Source organism: Balaenoptera ricei, chromosome 1, assembly GCF_028023285.1.
Source record: "Balaenoptera ricei isolate mBalRic1 chromosome 1, mBalRic1.hap2, whole genome shotgun sequence".
Classification (NCBI taxonomy): domain Eukaryota; kingdom Metazoa; phylum Chordata; class Mammalia; order Artiodactyla; family Balaenopteridae; genus Balaenoptera; species Balaenoptera ricei.
Window position 1 is genome coordinate 248722 of NC_082639.1, and position 20567 is coordinate 269288.

At 66.6% G+C, this 20567-nt stretch overlaps 1 protein-coding gene across 3 annotated transcripts in view; it reads left to right on the forward strand.

Moving 5' to 3' along the window:
* The window catches only part of AGRN (agrin), a 32971-nt gene extending 13606 nt beyond the window's left edge, over positions 1 to 19365 (forward strand). The window contains exons 1-35 of one of the 3 annotated variants that reach the window (XM_059939610.1): positions 40 to 279; positions 894 to 941; positions 4395 to 4610; positions 4844 to 5068; positions 5157 to 5381; positions 5570 to 5776; positions 6861 to 7079; positions 7154 to 7348; positions 7440 to 7640; positions 7723 to 7871; positions 7959 to 8064; positions 8873 to 8989; positions 9072 to 9236; positions 9392 to 9535; positions 9633 to 9757; positions 9833 to 9938; positions 10031 to 10363; positions 10443 to 10580; positions 11032 to 11159; positions 11317 to 11431; positions 11511 to 11630; positions 11748 to 12095; positions 12321 to 12513; positions 12626 to 12841; positions 13311 to 13540; positions 13633 to 13767; positions 13866 to 13962; positions 14068 to 14232; positions 14348 to 14459; positions 14917 to 15033; positions 15163 to 15355; positions 15437 to 15524; positions 16778 to 17002; positions 17482 to 17585; positions 17942 to 19365. In XM_059939610.1, the coding sequence (XP_059795593.1) occupies positions 132 to 279; positions 894 to 941; positions 4395 to 4610; positions 4844 to 5068; positions 5157 to 5381; positions 5570 to 5776; positions 6861 to 7079; positions 7154 to 7348; positions 7440 to 7640; positions 7723 to 7871; positions 7959 to 8064; positions 8873 to 8989; positions 9072 to 9236; positions 9392 to 9535; positions 9633 to 9757; positions 9833 to 9938; positions 10031 to 10363; positions 10443 to 10580; positions 11032 to 11159; positions 11317 to 11431; positions 11511 to 11630; positions 11748 to 12095; positions 12321 to 12513; positions 12626 to 12841; positions 13311 to 13540; positions 13633 to 13767; positions 13866 to 13962; positions 14068 to 14232; positions 14348 to 14459; positions 14917 to 15033; positions 15163 to 15355; positions 15437 to 15524; positions 16778 to 17002; positions 17482 to 17585; positions 17942 to 18099 (5811 nt within the window). In that variant the 5' untranslated portion in view covers positions 40 to 131 and the 3' untranslated portion in view covers positions 18100 to 19365. Of the gene's footprint in view, positions 1 to 39; positions 280 to 893; positions 942 to 4394; positions 4611 to 4843; positions 5069 to 5156; positions 5382 to 5569; positions 5777 to 6860; positions 7080 to 7153; positions 7349 to 7439; positions 7641 to 7722; positions 7872 to 7958; positions 8065 to 8872; positions 8990 to 9071; positions 9237 to 9391; positions 9536 to 9632; positions 9758 to 9832; positions 9939 to 10030; positions 10364 to 10442; positions 10581 to 11031; positions 11160 to 11316; positions 11432 to 11510; positions 11631 to 11747; positions 12096 to 12320; positions 12514 to 12625; positions 12842 to 13310; positions 13541 to 13632; positions 13768 to 13865; positions 13963 to 14067; positions 14233 to 14347; positions 14460 to 14916; positions 15034 to 15162; positions 15356 to 15436; positions 15525 to 16777; positions 17003 to 17481; positions 17586 to 17941 lie in introns of those variants that run through there. The other 2 variants (XM_059939434.1, XM_059939521.1) reach the window with 2 other exon arrangements.
* Positions 19366 to 20567: the final 1202 nt, after the last annotated feature.

Consider the following 20567-nt stretch of genomic DNA (forward strand, 5'->3'; position numbering starts at 1 on the left):
TGAACTTTGAGAATATAGCGGCTGTCAACTGCCCCAGGGGTCCAGGAATGGGGCGAGTGGCACCGAAGAGGCCCAAGGGCACCCCGTGAGGACCGCCACGCCTCAAGAGTGGGGGCTGAGGAGCCCGGGCCATGCCTCCACTGCCGCTGGAGCGGGACCCCCGGCAGCGGCGCGGGGTCTCCCTGCTGGTGCGATATTTCATGATCCCCTGTAACGTCTGCCTGATCCTCCTGGCCACCGCCACGCTCGGCTTCGCGGTGCTACTCTTCCTGAACAACTGTACGTCTGTGGGTGTGGCAGTCTCCTGGGCCCAGGTGACCCTGCCTCTCTGCTCGCTGAGGTCCCCTGCCTCAGCCACCAAAGATTAGGGGACAGGCAGGGTCACAGAGAGGCCACCAGCTGTGACGTGGCTCAGATGGGCCACTGCATCGTCTGGGAACACCATGGGTCGTTCTCCGGATGCCTGGGCCCCCCGAAGGCTGTCTGTGGGCTGGGGGTGGGGGCAGGGGCTGGCCCTCATCCTGAGCTGCAGAGACAACTTTCGTTGGGGGGTTGGGGGCAGCTGGCTACGCTGGGAATGGGGGCTTTGGCAGGGCCTGGGGCTCATCTCGGGAATAGGTGGCCGCCCACATCCCTGCCACTGGGCCTCCCCGACAGGTGTCAGACCATGATGGTACAGCTGGAGGGGCAGAGAAAAGCCAGGGCCTCTGTCTTTGTCCACCGCCAGGCCTCAGCCTCTGTCTTTGTCCACCCTTCAGGGCTCAGAGTGGAGCCAGAGAAGGGATGTGTGCAGGCAGGGGTGACCCCTCCAGGCTGGACAATGGGACAGGCTTTGGAAGGACTGGCTCGGGTGGGGGGGCGGGGGGCTGACTTGGAGATTTGTTTTTTTCCAGACAAACCTGGGACCCACTTCACGCCAGTGCCCCCAACGCCTCCGGATGGTGAGTGAGGGCTCTATTGGTGACAGACTGAGCTTGGCAATCTGTGCCTGGAGGGGCGGTAGCACTCTTGGTGGTCAGGGGGCCATTCTTGGGGTGTGTGCATCAGACATGTTAGCTGTGTCTGGAGCAGGAGGAGGCTGGATGCGGGAACCTGGGTCCTTCCTGGGGAGTCCACAGTGGCAGACAGCAAAGGGAACGTGGGGTCCGGAGTCCCTGGGCCTGGCCCCATCTTGGCCTCAAAGTTGGGACTGACTTAGTCCTGGAGCCCACAGGTTGAGAGATGGGTCAGAAGATGTGTACAGAGGGCGTGGGGGGCCAGGGGCTCAGGGAGAGGGCCTCGGCAGGACCAACAACAGCTGTCTGAGGAGGGATGGGCGGGTCTGTTCCTGGACTGAGCAGACTGGGCCTGGCCTTCTTGACCTGCTTTGTGGGCTGGGGCCCGGCCTCCCTGGGGGCTGCTGTAATTAAGCTAATGTGAGAGGGGAAGAGAAGAAGCTGTCAGGGCCTCAGGAGGGCAGGGGAAGGGGTGGCCTGGGGTCCTCCTGGGAGAGGGGGCTGCTCCCAGGTCTGCTTTCAGTGCCTGGGCCCCCTGCTGGGCAGGCACGGCCCGGGTCCCTGGAAGTACACAGAGGGCCGTCCACACATGGGATGGGCCGTGGGAGGGGGCAGGTCTGCACTGGGCTGGGGGTTTGGGCCCAGGACTGAGCCTCTCATAGGCGGTGGACAAGAGGCCTGGAGCTGGCTGGATTTAAACACCTTCCTCTCTCCCAGCATCCTCAGCCTTCTCTCCTCAAGCCCCAAGGCCTGCTGTGTCTCTTTTCCTTCACACGTGCATTGGCTCGCCCCACAGCCTTCCACATGGGCCCCACACCTGCACTCTGATCCCATCACACATTTTCGGGACAGCTACCCCACACGACCATCGTCATCCCTCCCAGGCGCACACAGCACATTCTTGGTCACAGGCAGGGCTCAGGGCATGCGCTCCATCCTCCAAGCTGCCCAAGTCTGGGGAGAGAGTTAAATATACCCACTCCAACCGGCAGAGGCTTTAAAAAGCCACCACCGCCTCCGGCGTCGCACATTGTGAGGGAGCCTTGGGCAAGGAAGGAGTGAGGCTCCTTCAGGAGGGCAAGCATGGCAGAGCCCCAGAGGTGACGCTTAAGGGCCATGAAGCTTGCAGGTCTCTGGGCGCTCCACCTGCGCTAAGGAGGGGCAGCCTGCATGATGAGGGTGCAAGTCTTGGAGGACGAGGAACCTACTGGTCATACAGGAGTAGGTGTCCTTGGCCCAGGGGTTAGGACCTTGGGTGGTGTCCGGCTGGGCCAGGGTGACCAGAGGGAGAGAGAGGCTTGAGCCCCAGGGCACAGACAGAGAGCAGCTAGCTGGGCAGGGAGCCTGAGGGGCAGTGTGGTGACCAAGTCCTCGGCCATGGGGTCAGGACCCTGGGAGAGACCTTGATCAGCAGGTCCAATTGAAGCCAGATAGAGCAGCCAGCCAGACGGGGGAAGTGCCTGTGGCTTTGGCCTGGGGGTCCCCAGGGCCTTGGGCAAGTGAGGGCTGAAAGTGAGAGGAAGTGCTAAGGGGAGAGAGAAGGAGAGCGCGGGAGATGGAAAGCGAGGAGAGGGGCTATGAGCAGGCAAAGCGTTGAGCCAGGACAGAGGGGTGGCCGATGTGTGGACAGCTCTGACTGCTCTAGCCATCGCAGCGGCTGACCCCCCACCCTGCACAGAGTGGCGTGCTGGGCCTCTCCAAGCCTTTGCAGGTATTGGCCCCTTTAGCCTCACAACAACCCTGGAGGGTAGGTTCTATTGTCCCCATTCACTGGAGAAGGTGCTGAGGTATGGCGAGGCGATAACTTGCCCACAGTCACTTGGCGGGTGAATGCCGGTGGGGCAGCCTGGCCCCAGGATCTGATGAAGCATCTGCGTGGGTGCCCAGATGAGGTGGGAGGAGGACAGGGGGGTTGCAGGGAGTTCAGGCTGGGTATCCGTGCTGGCCCCACCCTGGCCTCCAGCCCCAGTTCACTCAGCCTGTGGGCGGTGGGGGCAGGGATTCCCAGACAGACTCGAAGGAGCCTGGGGTGGGCTGTTGCTATGGTGACAGCTCCAGCTCCCCGCGCTGCTCCACCCCCCTCGGAGTTGAGGGTGCTTCCTCCTGCCCCACTGCCTGAGCCTGCTGGGAAGTGATGGGGGGGGCACCCCCCACCCCCATAACTTATTAATGATAAGTGCACCCAATTAAACATTTATTGGATCCAGACAGCCGCAGCCCGTAATGGGCCTGCCCCGCCTATGGGGGTGTCACCCTGGGTGGGAGTCCTGAGGAGTCAGCCTGCCCGCTGCCCTGACACTGTGCTCGGGGGGGGGGCCTGCCCTGACGGCTCTGCGACTCAGTGAGCGGGTGTGTGCTGGCGACACTGCAAAGTTGAGAGCTAAAATGTTTAAAGAAGAAAACAGTCGGGTCCGCAGGGCTCGGTGTGCTGGGGTCCCTGAGGAGGTCACGCTGGGTGTGAGGTGGGGCAGCAGGACCTGGGGAGGGGGTGGGGGTGGGGACATTTCCTGAGGTGGGGGCCCAGGAGGATAGGTGAGGAAGGATGAGGTGTGTGGATACCCGAGGGGCCCTAGGGAGAGACTGCAGCTGGGAGGCCTAGGAGGGAGGGCAGGCCACGAGCCACAGCAGAGCACGGACCCGGGGGAGGCTGGCTGTGGGGACGTGGAAGGTGGGGGAGTGGGCAGAGAAGAGCCCAAGTGGGGACAGGCCTGAGGAGAGGGGAGGCCTCCAGAGAAGCAGGAAGGGGAAGAAGTGAGAAGAGAGGGGTGGGGGCCGGCGGGGCACTGGGTTCTGGGCCGAGCATGTGGAGCATGTGACCTGACCTCAGATAACCCCACCCCCTGTCCTGCAGCTGTGTGACCTCAGGCCGGTCCATGAAAGGCAGAGGAGCTGGTCCCTGGGGAGGTGGCAGGGGCCAGGTGTGGACGGGGACACTGGAGCAGCTCCCAGGGAGGGGGCGGGGCGGGCCGGGGTTCTGAGGGGTAGGTCACAGTCGGAAGAGAGGCTTCGATTCTGAGGTGGGGATGCTGATTCCCTGTGATAGAGGCGGCCTGGGGGCTGTCTCTCTGTCCTCGGTGTGGGGAGTGGGTCAGGAGCAGATGCAATGCCCCTTCCACAGTTGCGGGGCTGAGGGGGGCGGGGGCAGAGAAGGCTCTGCGGGGGGGGGGGGGGGAGGGTTGTTGAGAGGTGGAGGGCATGAGGCCCTGGCTGTGATGGGCGCACCCGGGGTTCCTGCGAGCGCCAGCACGAACATGGGTGGGCACGCATGTGCATGTGTGACCGTCCGTGCAAGATCCTGGCAGGTGTGCGGACGTTGGACTGTGCATGATGACCGGGGGCCTGGAGGCGGCAGGGGCCGGGCCCCTACCCACCCCGTCGCGTCTTCCGCCCCACCCGCAGCGTGCCGAGGAATGCTGTGTGGCTTCGGCGCCGTCTGCGAGCCCAGCGCGGAGGAGCAGGGCCGAGCCTCCTGCGTGTGCAAGAAGAGCCCCTGCCCCAGCGTGGTGGCACCCGTGTGCGGCTCGGATGCCTCCACCTACAGCAACGAGTGCGAGCTGCAGCGGGCGCAGTGCAGCCAGCAGAGGCGCATCCGCCTGCTGCGCCGGGGGCCCTGCGGTGAGTGCGGAGTGCGGGGCGGGGCCTTGGTGAGGGGGATGCGGGGGGGGGGGGGGGACTGTGGTGAGGGGGGTGGGGGTGGGTGGGGGTGGGGCCTGCAGTTGGGGGGGTGCGCGGGGGCGGGGCTGGAGCGGGCCTTAGCGAAGAGGGATGAGGGGCGCGGGGCCTGCAGTGAGGGGGTGTGCGGAGGGCCGACCGCCGGCCAGTGTGACCCCACCCTGCTCCGTCCACAGGGACCAGGGACCCCTGCTCCAATGTAACCTGCAGCTTTGGCAGCACCTGTGCACGCTCCGCGGATGGACTGACAGCCACGTGCCTGTGCCCTGCCACGTGCCTGGGGGCCCCCGAGGGCCCCGTGTGTGGCAGCGACGGCACTGACTACCCCAGCGAGTGCCAGCTCTTGCGGCAAGCCTGCGCCCACCAGGAAAACGTGTTCAAGAAGTTCGACGGCCCTTGCGGTGAGCGCCACCCCTGCGCGTGTAGCATGACCTCAGTCAGTGTGTGCACACAGCGGCAGTGCCCTGACCTTCGCCTTCCCGCCCCCAGACCCCTGCCAGGGCTCCCTCAACGACCTGAGCCGCATCTGCCGTGTGGACCCACGCACGCGGCGCCCCAAGATGCTCCTGCGGCCAGAGAGCTGCCCTCCGAGGCAGGCGCCCGTGTGTGGGGATGATGGGGTTACCTACGGTAACGACTGTGTCATGGGCCGAACCGGGGCCATCCGAGGCCTCCTCCTCCAGAAAGTGCGCTCTGGCCAGTGCCAGCCTCAAGGTGGGCGGCTCCTGGGGGAGGGCCCCGTCCTGGCACTCTGCATGACCCAGGGCCCTGCCTGTCCCCACCCTCCCCTGCATGCCTCATGGGTCCCCACTCATCACCTTGTGTGCCCGTGGTTCCCCTGCACATCCCAGCGTGGGGGCTGGCGTGGTACTCTGGCTCTTCTGATCTCCTTGCCCCCCCAGACCAGTGCCCAGAAGCGTGCCAGTTCAGTGCCGTGTGTCTGTCCCACCGAGGCCACCCCCGCTGTTCCTGCGACCGTGTCGTCTGTGATGGGGCCTACAAACCCGTGTGTGCCCACGACGGGCACACATACGACAATGACTGCTGGCGCCAGCAGGCCGAGTGTCAGCAGCAGCGCAGCCTGCCCGCCAAACACCGGGGCCCGTGTGGTGAGCACCGTGGGCGGGCTCCGTGCTGCGAGCAGGCTGGTCCGGCAGCCCCGCTGCCTGTCATCACGTGCCATCTCCATCCTGAGTCATGCTTCTCCTTCCTGGGGTTGTGGGCGACAGCCGGTCACTCTGGGGAGGCTTGGCAGGGCTCTTGTCCGTCAGCGGGCTCTGGGGTGGTGGGATCTGTCAGGAAGCTGCCTGCAGCACCCGGGGGGATGTGGGGCAGAGGCAGGGGTCCATGGGCAGGCCCCCTGGTACCTGCCCGACAGCCCTCAAGTCCTCCGGGTCCCACACTCTTGGGACACACAGCCCCCTTAGAGGCAGCGTCTCAGTCGGGCTTCGAGGGACCAGGAAGGGGCAGAGACGGCGTGTCCTGCGTGGCGTGGCCTGGGGCTCCGCCCACCTCTAACTCTGTCCCCGTCGGCCGGTCTGTCCATCTTTCCGGTCTCTCTTTCTGCGTCTGTTTCCTCTCCTCTGCTCTCTCTTCCCTCTTGGCTCCACCTCTTGTGTCTTCCAGCCTGACCTGCTGGCAGGATGAGGTACCGCGCCTGCCGCCAGGAGCCCACAGCCCGAGGTCTGCCCCCCGCGTGGCAGGGGGGGGGTGGCTCGCTGCTGCCTGGCCTTGTGGTCCTCAGAGCAAGTGGACAGACACCTCCCCCCCCCCCCCGTGTGGCCCTGGGTGTGGCTCTGGGTTGCAGACTCCTCCCCCTACAGAGAGAGCACCCCCCCCCATGCATGGGTGTCCCAGGGCTGCTGGTGGTCAGGGGTCAGTGGCCTGGGTGGGCTGGTAAACCTGGCCCTCCCACCAGCCCCTGAGATCAGTCCAGAGGCTGCTGTGTCTAGAGGGCAGCCCCGCCCCCCGCTCATGCAGGGACCTGGGGCCGTTAGAGTCTGTGTGCCTGTCCATGTCTGTCCTGCGTCTGTCCCTTTCTCTGCTGTGTCCTGTGCATCCCGCCCTTCTCCTGGTCCACTCTTCCTACACCATCCCCACCCTGGGAGAGGGTCTGCTGCGTGGGGCTGGGGGCTTTGTGCGTTGCCTAGGAGAGCAGGTGGGGACCCTGCTGAGTGCCCACATTCTCCCCAGACCAGCCCCCGTCCCCATGCCGCGGGGTGCAGTGTCCATTTGGGGCGATGTGTGCTGTGAAGAATGGGGAAGCCGAGTGTGCGTGTCAGCAAGCGTGTTCAGGCATCTACGATCCCGTGTGTGGCAGCGATGGCGTCACGTACGGCAGCACGTGCGAGCTGGAGGCTACGGCCTGCGCCCTTGGGCGGGAGATCCGGGTGGCTCGCCGAGGACCCTGTGGTCAGTGGTGGATGAGTGGGTCTGGCTGGGGGGTGGCCGTCCTGGTCACCGTGGTGATGGAGCCTTCTCCCCAGGCCGCTGTGGGCAGTGCCGCTTTGGAGCCCTGTGCGAGGCTGAGACCGGGCGCTGCGTGTGCCCCTCCGAGTGCGTGGCCTCGGCCCAGCCCGTGTGCGGCTCTGACGGGCGCACGTATGCCAGCGAGTGTGAATTGCACGTCCACGCCTGCACACGCCAGATCAGCCTGCACGTGGCCTCGGCTGAACCCTGCCGTGAGTGGGGCTGGGGGCACCCGGCGGGCTGTGGTCCTGTGCCTCCTCCACCCAGTGTCAGCTGACCCCCGCCCGGCCCCGCCTTCTGCAGAGACCTGCGGAGACACAGTGTGCGCCTTCGGGGCCGTGTGCTCAGCGGGGCGGTGCGTGTGTCCCCGGTGTGAGCGCCCTCCGCCCGGCCCCGTGTGTGGCAGCGACGGCGTGACCTACCGCAGTTCTTGCGAGCTCCGCGAGGCGGCCTGCCAGCAGCAGATGCAGATAGAGGAGGCCCGGGCGGGGCCGTGTGAGCAGGGTAGGCTCGGGGGCGGCTGGTGCGGGCTGCTGGGCGCCAGCCTCGGCCGGGACCCCGAGGTGACCTGGCCTCCTCCCCGCAGCCGAGTGCGGCTCGGGCGGCTCGGGCTCTGGAGAGCACGGTGAGTGTGAGCAGGAGCTGTGCCGGCAGCGAGGCGGCATCTGGGACGAGGACTCGGAGGACGGGCCGTGCGTCTGCGACTTCAGCTGCCAGAGTGTCCTGAGGAGCCCGGTGAGGCCCCCACCCTCCCCTGACTCCCACTGGGCAGGGAGGCGGGGGCCGTGGCCGCCCACACCTGCCCTGACGCCATTCCTCCAGGTGTGCGGCTCGGACGGGGTCACCTACCGCACCGAGTGTGAGCTGGAGAAGGCCAGGTGTGAATCGCGGCCAGAGCTGTACGTCGTGGCCCGGGGAGCCTGCCGTGGTGAGTGGGCGTGCGGGCGTGTCCGGCTGTGTGTGGGTACACATGCGCCTGTGCAAAGGTATGTGTGCCCACGGGTGTGAGGCTTGTGGGGGTCCGTGTCTTGTTCGAAGCTGTCGCGTGTATGCCCCGGTGGGCCTGTGTGAACACGTGTATTGTGTGTGCAGTGTGTGCTGTTAGTGCATATCCGTATTTGTGCAGCTGTGGTGCGTGGACGTGTGTGCCTGCCGCTCAACAAGTGTGCGCTAAGCACCTACTGTGTGCAGGGGGGCATCAGTGAACCAGCGAGGCCCACCCTCCGGGCACTTTTCCTTCTGGGAGGAGACTGATGGTGACCGGCAATTGTTGTATCTTTGTGCACGCACAAGTGCGCCTGTGTGTCTGCGCGCGGGGGAATGTGGCGTACGTGTGTGCCTGCCACCTTGCAGAGGCCCACTAATCCGAGCGTGTGGCTCTGGTTGTACGTGTGTGCACGGGGCTTCATGTCCACGATCTGTGGCTGGTTGTACGTGTGTGCACGGGGCTTCATGTCCACGATCTGTGGCTGGTTGTACGTGTGTGCACGGGGCTTCATGTCCACGATCTGTGGGCGTTTCACATGTTGCTGGTACCTGGTGTGCAGACACATTATTGTTCTCTTATGTGGTATGGGGTTCTCACCTGTGACCCGAGCTGCAGACCCACAGGCCCTGGTGGGAGCTGGCATCAGGAGGGCTGAGTGGTGACGGCGGGGGCGGTTGAGGCAGAGTGGCCGTGGCCAGGTTGAGCGTCTGGCCCTGCCTGGCATCTCAACCCCTGCCCCTCCCCGCAGCCCCCACCTTGGCCCCGCTGCTGCCTGCGGTTCCCCTGCACTGCGCTCAGACCCCCTACGGCTGCTGCCAGGACAACATCACTGCTGCCCGGGGCGTGGGCCTGGCTGGCTGCCCCAGTGAGTACCCGAGCCTGGCCCTGACCCGCAGCCAGGCAGAGCCACGCAGCTGCAGTGACCCTGTCTTGCCCTGGCCTTGCAGGCTTGTGCCAGTGCAACCCACACGGCTCCTACAGTGGCACCTGTGACCCGGCCACAGGCCAGTGCTCCTGCCGCCCGGGCGTGGGGGGCCTCAGGTGTGACCGCTGTGAGCCCGGCTTCTGGAACTTCCGTGGTATCGTCACCGATGGCCGGAGCGGCTGTACCCGTGAGTGGCAGGGCCCGTGACCGGTCCCCAGCTGAGCGCTGCTGCCTGTCTGCCCTGCCCCTGTTCTCCTCACCCCCCCTGGCAGGGGCTGGGCCAGGCTCTGGAGCCCGTGGGGAAGCCAGGCACAGATCTCAGCCTCCTCCCCTGCCTCCCAGCCTGCAGCTGTGACCCCCAGGGTGCCGTGCGGGACGACTGTGAGCAGATGACCGGGCTGTGCTCCTGTAAGCCTGGGGTGGCAGGACCCAAGTGCGGGCAGTGTCCAGACGGCCGTGCCCTGGGCCCTGCTGGCTGTGAACCAGGTGAGGGCCAGACCTGGCACTGCCCCCTGTGCTGGGGATGAGGCCGTCATAGGGACAGGCTTTCCTGAGCCAGTGGGCTCTCCCGTGTCTGCCCCAGACTCTTCGGCACCCAAGACCTGTGCTGAGATGCCTTGTGATTTCGGGGCGTCCTGCGTGGAGGAGGCTGGCTCCGCCCACTGCGTGTGCCCAACACCCGCCTGTCCAGGGGCCAATGCTACCAAGGTGAGGGATGGGTAGTGTGGAGGGTAGCGGGGGTGCGGAGGGGCCTCCCCCCAGCATCTGTGCCCTGTGCCCCAGGTCTGTGGGTCAGATGGAGTCACCTATGGCAATGAGTGCCAGCTGAGGACCATTGCCTGCCGCCAGGGCTTGGACATCTCTATCCAGAGCCTTGGCCCTTGCCAGGGTAAGACCTTACCCACTGCCCCAGACTGACCAGGAAGGCCTGACCCTGCTCTGACCACCAGCCCCGCCACCTGGAATCTCCTCTCCTTACAGAAGACGTCACTTCCGGCCCCCGTCCGACATCCGCATCTGTGGCCACCTCAGGGCTTGACCTGAGCAAGGCACTGCTGCCTCCACCCAGCGCCCTCTCCCTGGCTCCCAGCAGTACCCCTCGCAGCCGGCCCACCTCTCGACCCGCATCACCACCTTGGACCACCGCCAGCATCCCCAGGACCGCTGCAAGGCCCGTGCTGACCATGCCTCCCACGGCCCCCTCCATGGCAGCCAGCCTCGCCACATCTGCCTTTGGCGAATCTGGCAGCGCTGATGGGAGCGGTGACGAGGAGCTGAGTGGTGACTTGGAGGCCAGTGGGGCTGGCTCAGGAGGTGAGCACAGGCTCCGGGACATGGGGGCAGGGCCCAGGAGGGCTGCATCTGGGGCTGGGCTCAGACGGCACCTCCCCAGGACTCGAGCCCCCTGAGAGAGACAGCGCTGGGACCCCCGGGCCACCCATGGAGAGGGCTTCGTGCTACAACTCGCCTATGGGCTGCTGCTCAGATGGCAAGACGCCCTCACTGGACGCAGAGGGCTCCAACTGTCCTGGTGAGTGGGTGGCCGGGGGCCAGGGCGGAGCGTGAGGAATGGCCTGGACGCATCCAGGGATGCCGTCTCTCCTCCCGGCCACGGGCCTGTCCAGCAGGTGGGCTCCCAGGGTTTGTGATCTTCTGGTCTTAGCACACATGTGCAAGCGGTCTTGGGAATTCAGTACGTGCAGACATAACGTGTGTTCTCGGCCCCCGCACATGCGTTGGGTGCCCAGGACCCCGTGGCTAACCTGTTTTTCCTGTTGCAAGCCGGCCTGGGGCACTGCTCCAAGGAGTCTGTCTGGTAACCGATGCCAGCCCTGCCCCGGGGTCCCCACTAACCTCATGACCATCTGACTAACCGCCACCTGCCCTGCACCCCGCGTGGCTTGCTGCTGGGGCCTGTGCCCATGGCTGGCCCAGAGGCCAGGCAGGTGCCAGGCAGGACCTCACTGCTCCCTCCCCCGCAGCCACCAAGGTGTTCCAGGGTGTGCTGGAGCTCGAGGGGGTCGAGGGGCAGGAGCTGTTCTACACGCCGGAGATGGCTGACCCCAAGTCCGAGCTGTTTGGGGAGACCGCCAGGAGCATCGAGAGTGCGGTAAGTGTGGGGCCGTGGCCAGGGTGGCAGCCCCTACCCAGCCACTGGCCTTTTTCCCAGGACAGGCCCAGAGAAGCGCTGGGGTGGGTGGTGGGGGAGGGCCCAATGGTCCAGCCTCGGTGGCTTCCCGGAGCCCTAACTCACTCTCCACCCGCAGCTGGATGACCTCTTCCGGAACTCGGACGTTAAGAAGGACTTTCGAAGTGTCCGCCTGCGGGACTTGGGGCCCGGCAACTCCGTCCGAGCCATTGTGGACGTGCACTTCGACCCCAGTGAGCCCCCACCCCAGTCCCCCCGGGCAGTGGGGGGGCCGCCCTGGTCTCCACCACGCTCAGGGTCCCTCCTCCCCAGCCACAGCCTTCAGGGCACCCGATGTGTGCCAGGCCCTGGTCCGGCAGATCCAGGCATCCAGGCGCCGGTCCCTGGGCGTGAGGCGGCCTCTGCAGGAACACGTGCGGTTCATGGACTTCGGTGAGAGCCTGGTCCGGCCGCCAGCTGCAGCTTGTCCCCACCCTCCGTCCCCCACGCCGCGCACTGCGCTCGGGATCCCTGCGCCTCGCGGATCCTGACGGTTTCCCCTACCCCCAGACTGGCTTCCTGCGTTCTTCACGGGACCCACCCCTGCTGCAGCCACGGCCAGAGCCACCACTGTGGCCCGCCTGCCACCTTCGGCTGTGACCCCTCGGGCCCTCCATCCCAGTCACACGAGCCGGCCCGTCAGCAGGACCACAGTGCCCCTCACCGCGCGCCAGCCCCCCACCCCTGCCCCCAGCCGCACGCCTGCACGCCGGCCCCCGCCCCCAGGCACCCAGCAGCCCCCACGGCCCTGTGACTCCCAGCCCTGCCTCCACGGGGGGACCTGCCAGGACCAGGGCTCAGGTGGAGACTTCACCTGCCGCTGCACGGCGGGCAGGGGGGGCGCCGTCTGTGAGAAAGGTAAGGTCGTCCACGCGGGGGAGGGGCAGGGAGGCAGAGGGGGCCAGGTTGGGGAGGGCCGGGCCGCTGGGAGTCGGGGGCCGGGCAGGGGGGCCAGGCTGGGGCGAGGGGCGGGTTGGACTCCCTGGCCCAGCGCTGGGGACAGGGCTGGGGGTTTCAGACCGGCAGTCAGAGCCCGGGCAGCCGGGTCCTCTGTGCCCTCCACTGTCCCTCCGTCTCCTGCAGCACTGCGCCCCTCCGTGCCGGCCTTCGGGGGCCACTCCTTCCTGGCCTTCCCCACCCTCCGTGCCTACCACACCCTGCGCCTGGCGCTTGAATTCCGGGCGCTGGAGCCCCAGGGTCTGCTGCTCTACAACGGCAATGCCCGGGGCAAGGACTTCCTGGCACTGGCGCTGCTGGGGGGCCGCGTGCAGCTCAGGTGGGTGGCGGGCGGTTGGGGGGTCAGGGATGAGGGTGGGGGCTGGGGGGCAGGGCTAGCCCGTGGTCCTGGCTCCGTTTGGCTGTCCCGAGCGCCTGTTCCCGCCCCCCAGGTTCGACACAGGTTCGGGGCCCGCGGTGCTGACCAGCTCAGTGCCCGTGCAGCCCGGCCGCTGGCATCACCTGGAGCTGTCTCGGCACTGGCGCCAGGGCACTCTCTCGGTGGACGGTGAGACCCCTGTCCTGGGCCAGAGCCCCAGTGGCACTGACGGCCTCAACCTGGACATGGACCTTTTTGTGGGTGGCGTCCCGGAGGACCAGGCTTCCGTGTGAGCATGGAGGAGGGTGGGGTGGCCCCGACCGCAGACCCCCGACCTTGGCCCTGATCCCTGACTCTTGGGGGTGGCATCCGGGAGGTCCAAGCTCCCTGTGGATAACAAAGGGGTTGGAAGGATGGGTGTGGACCACGGCTGTGACCCTGGCCTCAACCCCAGCCCTTGACTGGGATCCTGATTCTGTCCTGATCCTGAGGACCAAGCTGCCGTGTAATCACCAAGGAGGGGCTGGGCTGGCCCTGACCTTCAGTCCCGACCCTTGACTCTCAACCCAACCCACCTCCTGATTCTGTGGGTTGACTGTCCATCTTGTGAGGACCAAAAGAGGGGTTGGGGATGGGGAGCAACCCTGACTCACGACCCCGGCTGATTGAGGGACGCCAGTGTGACAGTTGGTTGTGAGAGAGGACAGAGAGCTCTGGTCTCCGGCCTCTGACCCCTGACCCTCTCATCTTGGTGGCAGGGTGCTCGAGCGGACCTCTGTCGGCGTCGGTCTTAGGGGCTGTATCCGCTTGCTGGGCGTCAACAACCAGCAGCTGGAGCTGAGTGACTGGCAGGGGTCTGCGACCCGAAGCTCCGGAGTGGGCGAGTGCGGGGACCACCCCTGTGTGCCTAACCCCTGCCTCGGCGGGGCCCCGTGCCAGGCCCTGCAGGCCGGCATGTTCCTCTGTCGGTGCCTACCCGGCCGCTTTGGTGAGGGCGGGCCCTGGGCCGGGTGCTGGGGGGACTTGTGTGCCTGTGCTTGGGACTCAGGCCTCCTGGGACCCCAACCTGCCTCCCTCCAGGCCCGACCTGTGCTGACGAGAAGGACCCTTGTCAGCCGAACCCCTGCCATGGGGCAGCCCCCTGCCGCGTGCTGCCCCAGGGCGAGGCCAAGTGCGAGTGCCCCCGGGGCCGGGAGGGCAGCCTCTGCCAGACAGGTGGGGACAGCGGTGCTCAGGGCAGGGAGGGCGGCGGGGGTGAGGGGGCTCTGGGGTCAGGGCCCGGCACCCCGTGTGATCCTCTCCTGTCCTCACAGTCTCAGAGCGGGAGGATAGCCAGCCTTTCCTGGCCGACTTCAACAGCTTCTCCTACCTGGAGCTGAAAGGCCTGCACGCCTTTGAGCGGGACCTGGGGTCAGTTGGGCAGAGGGGTGGGTGAGGGGAAGCAGCCCGCAACCCCATCCCGCCATGGGGTGAGGGGGCATCGAGACACCCCCGCCTGCCCTCATGCGACCCCAGGGAGAAGATGGCGCTGGAGGTGGTGTTCCTGGCCCGGGGCCCCAGCGGCCTGCTCCTCTACAATGGGCAGAAGACAGATGGCAAGGGCGACTTTGTGTCGCTGGCACTGCACGACCGTGTCCTGGAGTTCCGCTACGACTTGGGCAAGGGGGCAGCGGTCATCAGGTGGGCCGCACGGGGGTGCCGGGGGCCGGCCTGGGCGCCTGCACAGTGTCCCTCAGGCCCCTGCTGGGCAGGCCGGCTGAGCCCCAGTCTGCTCATGGCGCCCCCCCTTCTCCAGGAGCAAGGAGCCAGTGGCCCTGGGCGCCTGGACCAGGGTCTCCCTGGAGCGAAACGGACGCAAAGGAGCCATGCGGGTCGACGATGGGCCCCGTGTGCTGGGGGAGTCCCCGGTGAGCGAGTGTTTCCCGGGCTGCCGCACCTGCTCCCGCCGCCCTCCTCCTCCCGGGCGGCGTGCGGCCCCCGCCCCGCAGCCCGCGCTCACTGGACTGTTTTCTCTCCTCTGCCCCGGGCCTCTGTCTGTGTCTCCTCTCTGCCCCCACTGCTCCCTGGCCCTTGCTCTGCAACCCCACCCCGCTCGCCCTCCGCTCTCCGCTCTCCGGATGCCAGAAATCCCGCAAGGTACGTCCCCTCTCACCCTGCTGCACCCTCTTCTGCCACCTCCGCCCCTAGAGTAGCTCCCCCTGACTAAGCCCGCACGTGGCCACGTCTGTGATTAACTCTGCTTCCACCAGGCTGGAGGGCGCGGGGCGGGTCATCACCGGCGGGCGGGCCCTGGTCTGGGGCTCGAGCTGTTCCTGCCCGGTGGGTGGGCTCCACAGCCCCTCACCCTGCCGCACCTCCCCCCAGGTGCCGCACACCGTCCTCAACCTGAAGGAGCCGCTCTATGTGGGGGGCGCCCCTGACTTCAGCAAGCTGGCCCGGGCAGCCGCCGTGTCCTCTGGCTTCGATGGCGCCATCCAGCTGGTATGTGGGGCGGGGGCGGTGCCCTGGTACAGTCTCGAGGGAGGGCCCATCCCAGAGGGGGCTTCTGTCCTCCGGGGGTGGGGGCTGTCCGGGCAGGCTGGACAGAGCCTCTTGCTGCCCATCCCGCAGGTCTCCCTGAACGGCCGCCAGCTGCTGACCCGGGAGCACGTGGTGCGGGCGGTGGACATCTCGTCCTTTGCAGGCCACCCTTGTACCCAGGCCGAGGGTCACCCTTGCCTCCACGGGGCCTCCTGTCTCCCTCGGGGGGCCTCCTACGAGTGCCTGTGTCCTGGGGGCTTCTCGGGGCTGCACTGCGAGAAGGGTGAGGGCCAGGGCACAGGGCCGAGGCTGGACGGGGCGGGGGGAGCCCGCCCGCGGCCGCGCTCACCCCGCTGTCTCTCAGGCCTGATTGAGAAGTCGGCCGGGGACCTGGACACACTGGCCTTTGACGGACGGACCTACATCGAGTACCTCAACGCCGTGACGGAGAGGTAGTGTGCCCCCCGGAGCCAGGCGCCCCTCCGCCCTCCGCTCTCGGGTCCTGTCTGCGCAGCCGCACAGGGCCAGACGCGGGACCCTCCACTTCTGCCGCCGGCTCTGTGCCCACCTCCGCCCCTCCTCCACCCTCCTTCCTTCTCACTGTCTCTGTCTCTTTGATTCCAAGCGAACTGACCAATGAGATCCCAGCGTAAGTAGCTCCGCCTCCACCCTCGCTGTCACCATCCTCTGCTCCTCACCCACCGGGCAGCACATCCCAAGGGCGAGGGCAGAACTTCCGTCCCCAGTGGAGGAGGATGGGGGGTTTGGGGGTGCTGTCTGTGCTGCCCGGGGCTCAGTTTCCCAGCTTGGAAGTGGGGAGTCACCCCTTTCCCAGATGTGTGTTGAATGCCAGCCCACCCCTCCACCCCCTGCAGCTACTCGCCTCACCACAGGGCACCGGCACGGCGTGCACGCGTGTGCACACTTGTAAACGCGCACATTCATGCCCACGTGTCTGTGTGCGCACACGAGCACGTGTGTCTCAGTGTGCACGTGAGCCCACGTGCTCCCGCGTGTGCGCACATCCACGTGTGGGGGGGGCCATCCAGGGCTCCCTCCCGACCAGGGGCCCTCGGTCTTCCTTCCATATCACCCATGCCCCAGCTCTTCCCTCTGCACCTGGCCTGGGCCGTGCCCACCAGCTCTGTGTCTGCCCGTGTGTGTTGCACGTGTGTCATTGCCAGGGCTCCCGGGTGGGTGGAGCCAATGTCCCAGGGTCCTGTGTGTCTTCCATGGATGCTTGCTCCTCCCACCTTCCCCTGGTGAAGAGGGGGTGTGGGGCGGGGCTGCTGCTGGGTCCCGCCCCACCCTGCGCTACAGCCCGTCTGTCCCCCCGCTCACCTGCCTCCCTCTCTTCCTGCATCTAAGCCCTGAAACTCCGGATTCCAGGGCCCTTCCCAGGTGAGCAGCGGCCCCTGGCCCCTGCTGTCTGCCTGTTGCCTTCCCGTCTCTCTGAGCATCTCTCTGCCGAGCTGTCCCTGTGTCTGTCCACCTCGCTCCTCTGATTGCCCGTCTGGCCCCACCTCCCACCATTCACCTCTCGGCCCATCTGTCCCACTAGCGGTGTGCACCACCTGCCCGTCCAGCTGCCCCCGGGGCATCACTAGCCCTCATGGCCTCTGCAGTCATGCCCCTCACCTTCCTACCACCCCTACCCCGTCCCCACCACCCTCCCAGAGGTCCTGACCAGCCCTCTGCCCACCAGTGAGAAGGCGCTACGGAGCAACCACTTTGAGCTGAGCCTGCGCACCGAGGCCACGCAGGGGCTGGTGCTGTGGAGTGGCAGAGCCACGGAGCGGGCCGACTACATCGCACTGGCCATCGTGGACGGGCGCCTGCAGCTGGCTTACGACCTGGGCTCCCAGCCCATGGTGCTGCGCTCCACCGTACCAGTCAGCACCAACCGCTGGTTGCGGGTCAGGGCACACAGGTCAGCAGGGAGCCTGGGGCCACCAAGAATAGCAGCGGGCGCTGCCTGGACTTGCCCGGCCAGGGCATGCCTGGCCACTCGTGGCTAGGGTAGGAGTTTGGTAGGGGGAGGAGGGTGAGTAGGGCTGGTGGCCCGACCTGAGGTCACTGCCAGTGCGGGGGGAGGGATGAGAGGGTACAGGAGAAGCAGTGATGGCCAGGGAACCCCTGATCTGAAAGGGGTTTCCCTGCTCTACCCAGACGCCGGCTGGGGACATGGCCCTCTGGTCTGAGCCTTGGCCGTCCCCTCCAGCAAGGCTTGACCCACAGGAGGTCCCCCTGCCCTTGGCCATCTGGTGCTCTCCTGGGGTCAGTGCCACTCCATCCTGGCCCCCACGGGTGACACTTGGTGACGGTCCCCAGGGTGTGGTGTTGGGGTGAAAGGGATGGAGGGTTCAGGATGTGGAGCCACCTGATGGCCTCACCCCACCACACCCCCAGGGAACAGAGGGAAGGCTCCCTTCAGGTGGGCAACGAGGCCCCTGTGACTGGTTCCTCCCCACTGGGTGCCACGCAACTGGACACAGATGGAGCCCTGTGGCTGGGTGAGTGATTGGTGGGGGGGGGGGGGGCCAGGGGAGGGACAGCGAAGGGTCTCTGAGGGACAGGCCCCATCCCCTGGAGCTGGCAACGAAGAGGGGCACCCGTGTCAGCGCTATCCAGGACAGCAGATGGGCTGGCTGGGGTGGGGCCCTCTCCCCTCCTGTCTTAGCCCCTGCCGTGCCCTGGGTGGTGTGGGGCCAGGAGGTTGGAGCTCGTCTGCTGGTCCCCTGGTCACCCCCGGGCACTGGCAGGCTGCAGGTAGCTCACCTGGTCATTCAGATGCAGTGGGCCCCTCTGCCCGCCAGTGTCCGGCCTGCCTGTCACTGAGCCCAGTGACCTTTCCTCTGTCTTCCTGCAGGTGGCCTAGAGAAGCTGCCTGTGGGCCAGGCCCTGCCCAAGGCCTACGGCACGGGCTTCGTGGGCTGCCTGCGGGACGTGGTGGTGGGTCGGCGCCCGCTGCACCTGCTGGAGGACGCCGTCACCAAGCCGGCGCTTCGGCCCTGTCCTGCCCCGTGAGCCACAATGCAGCCACGACCCACCCTGCTGTAATTATTTTCTATTTTTGTAAACTTGTTGCTTTTTTGATATGATTTTCTTGCCTGTGTCAGCCGGAGGGACTGCTGGCCCGGCCTCCCTCCCGTCCAGGCAGGCACGCTGCAGAGACAGACATGGTGCCAAGGGACTCCAAGGGGTTGGGGGAGGAATGCTGCACACGGAGGGCTTGGCTCACTCAGCAGCCTTGGGACGCGCCCCTCTGCCCTGGGACACCGTGTCCTGGCCTCTCAGGCTGTTCCTCCCCCGAGTATCCACGTGTGCTGGCCCCCGTGTTCTCCGGCCTGTCGTCAGACCCTGCACACACACATTGCCCATGTTCCACCTGGCGGGGCCTATGTCCCCAGAGCAGGTAGGGTTTAGGGGGCCCTTCCTCTGTGCGAGCCCCACGGGGCCCCTCTGGGCTCCCATCTGAGCCGCCCCTCCTCCCTGCCTGTGCTGGGCGGGACCAGCCTCACCAGGGCCCGCCGAGCCCAGGCCTCCCTTGCCAGTCCTGTGAAACAATGTCACTGTTGAGGCCATGCTGCCCCCCTCCCTCCGGCTGAGTCCACCTGTCCCAGGGCACTGGAGAGCAGAGGCCGGGCACAGGCCTGTTCAGGGCACCCTGGCCCGCAGCTGGCCCTGCCCATCGGCCCAGCCACCCTGGATATGGCTGTGTCCCCCCTCCTCCCCCCAAGGCCCCATGAGGAGCCCTGAGAGGGCGTGGGGCCACTTGTGACGTGGTGGACGTCCACTGCCTGCTTGCCTGGGGGGGCCAGCATCCCCTCTTGAGGATGCACGTCCAGGCCTGGCCACCAACCAGAGTCTTTATGTACTGATTTCATTTGACAGCTGGGGTGGCGGGGCTGTTGTCTTTCCTGTCCCGGCCCGAGGGCAGCTGAGGACACCACACAGCAAACCTGTCCAGTTCTGGTGTGAGGAGTGGTTGTCCTTATGCAAGAGTGACCGGGAGCGGGCTGGGTGTCTAAGCAACACTAAAGGGCAGGTGCGGGGTGGCAGAGACGGCTGCAAAGCCAGAAATGCCTTAAACTGCAATGTTAGGTCTCATCTGGTCCCGTCCGCCCAGCCGCCCTCACCTGTCCTGGTGGGGGTGGCAGCCCCTCCCGCAGCCCCTCCCACAGCCGGGCCGGGCTGTCAGGCTCAGAGGCTGCAGGAGCCTCAGAAGTCCTGTTACTAACTCCGATCTGTGTTTGTGTCAATCACCGTGAAATAAAGTCTGAACACTTTCAAGAGGCGCTTGCATCTGTCCACACCAGCACCACTGCTCTCAGCCCCGCCTGGCCCTGTGCTCGCCCACCCGGCCGGTTCCTGTCCCGGGAGCTCCTCGCTGAGCTTCATGGTGGCGTGCAGGCTTCAAGCTCCCTTAGGTGGCTCTGGATGGAGGAGGGGGTCCTGTGCTGCGGTGGGGGCTGCTTTTGGCCAGGAGACCCTGTGCAGTGAGTGTGCACACTATTGTGCGAGGGGCTGGCCGGGTGGGCCCATGAGGCCTGCACCCCAGGTAGCCTCCTTAGGGATGGCGGGCCTTGCAGGCAGGCCGCAGCCCCTGCCACGTGTGCATGCGTGTACGTGTCTGCGCATGTGTCAGCCTACGTCCGGGTGTCTGTGAGCACAGGATGGGAAGAGGGGCTGTGAGGAGAGTGGGCTGGCGGTACTAAGGGCAAGGAGGGCCTCTGGGGGAGCCAGGATGGGGTGGAGCTGAGGCCTGGGGGGAAGGGAACGCTGGTGGGTGTGGGCGGGGTGGGCCGGTGCTGGGCTGGACACAGGGAGGAGGAGGCACTGGCCGAGGCGCGGGAGCACCTGCGCAGGCCCCCTGCTGCGTCCGGAGCGGCTGGGTTTGAGGAGCTGAGGCCACCTGAGTCGAGGCCGAGGGTTACCAAGCAGAGGGGAAGCTGGGCTGAGGCCTGGCACATGAGGGAGGAGGTGGGCTCGGCTGAGTGAGGGGAGGAGAGACCCCCATGGTGGGAGGACCAGGAGAGGGTGCTCTGGGAGCTGACGCTTCCAGAAGGAGGGGCTCTCGGGGCAACCAGTGCTGCGGGTGCAGGACCCTCAAGGTTGTCAGGAGGGTGAGGAAGAGGAAAAGCCGAGGAGGGCAAGGAGCGCTCTAACCTGCTCTCGGCAGGTGGTGGTGATTTGGGATCAGGGGTTGCAAGCAGCAGCAGGTTCCAAGCTGGTGGTGTACCACTCCTGAAAAGGTGTGTGTGTGGGGGGGGCCGCTGGGCAGGCCCTGACAGTCCTAACGGGATCCCAAGGTTAGGAGCCCAGGCAAGGAAGGGTGGAACCCCCAGGCGATTGGCCAGCGGGCCCCAGGGACAAGCCGGCCTGGTGGGGGCAGTTGTAGCAGGAGCAAAGGCCCTGAGGTCAACGGGGTGTCAGCATCACTTAGGAAGTGTGGCGACTAGGCGGGTGGCAGAGGTGGGGAGAAGGGGAGCCGG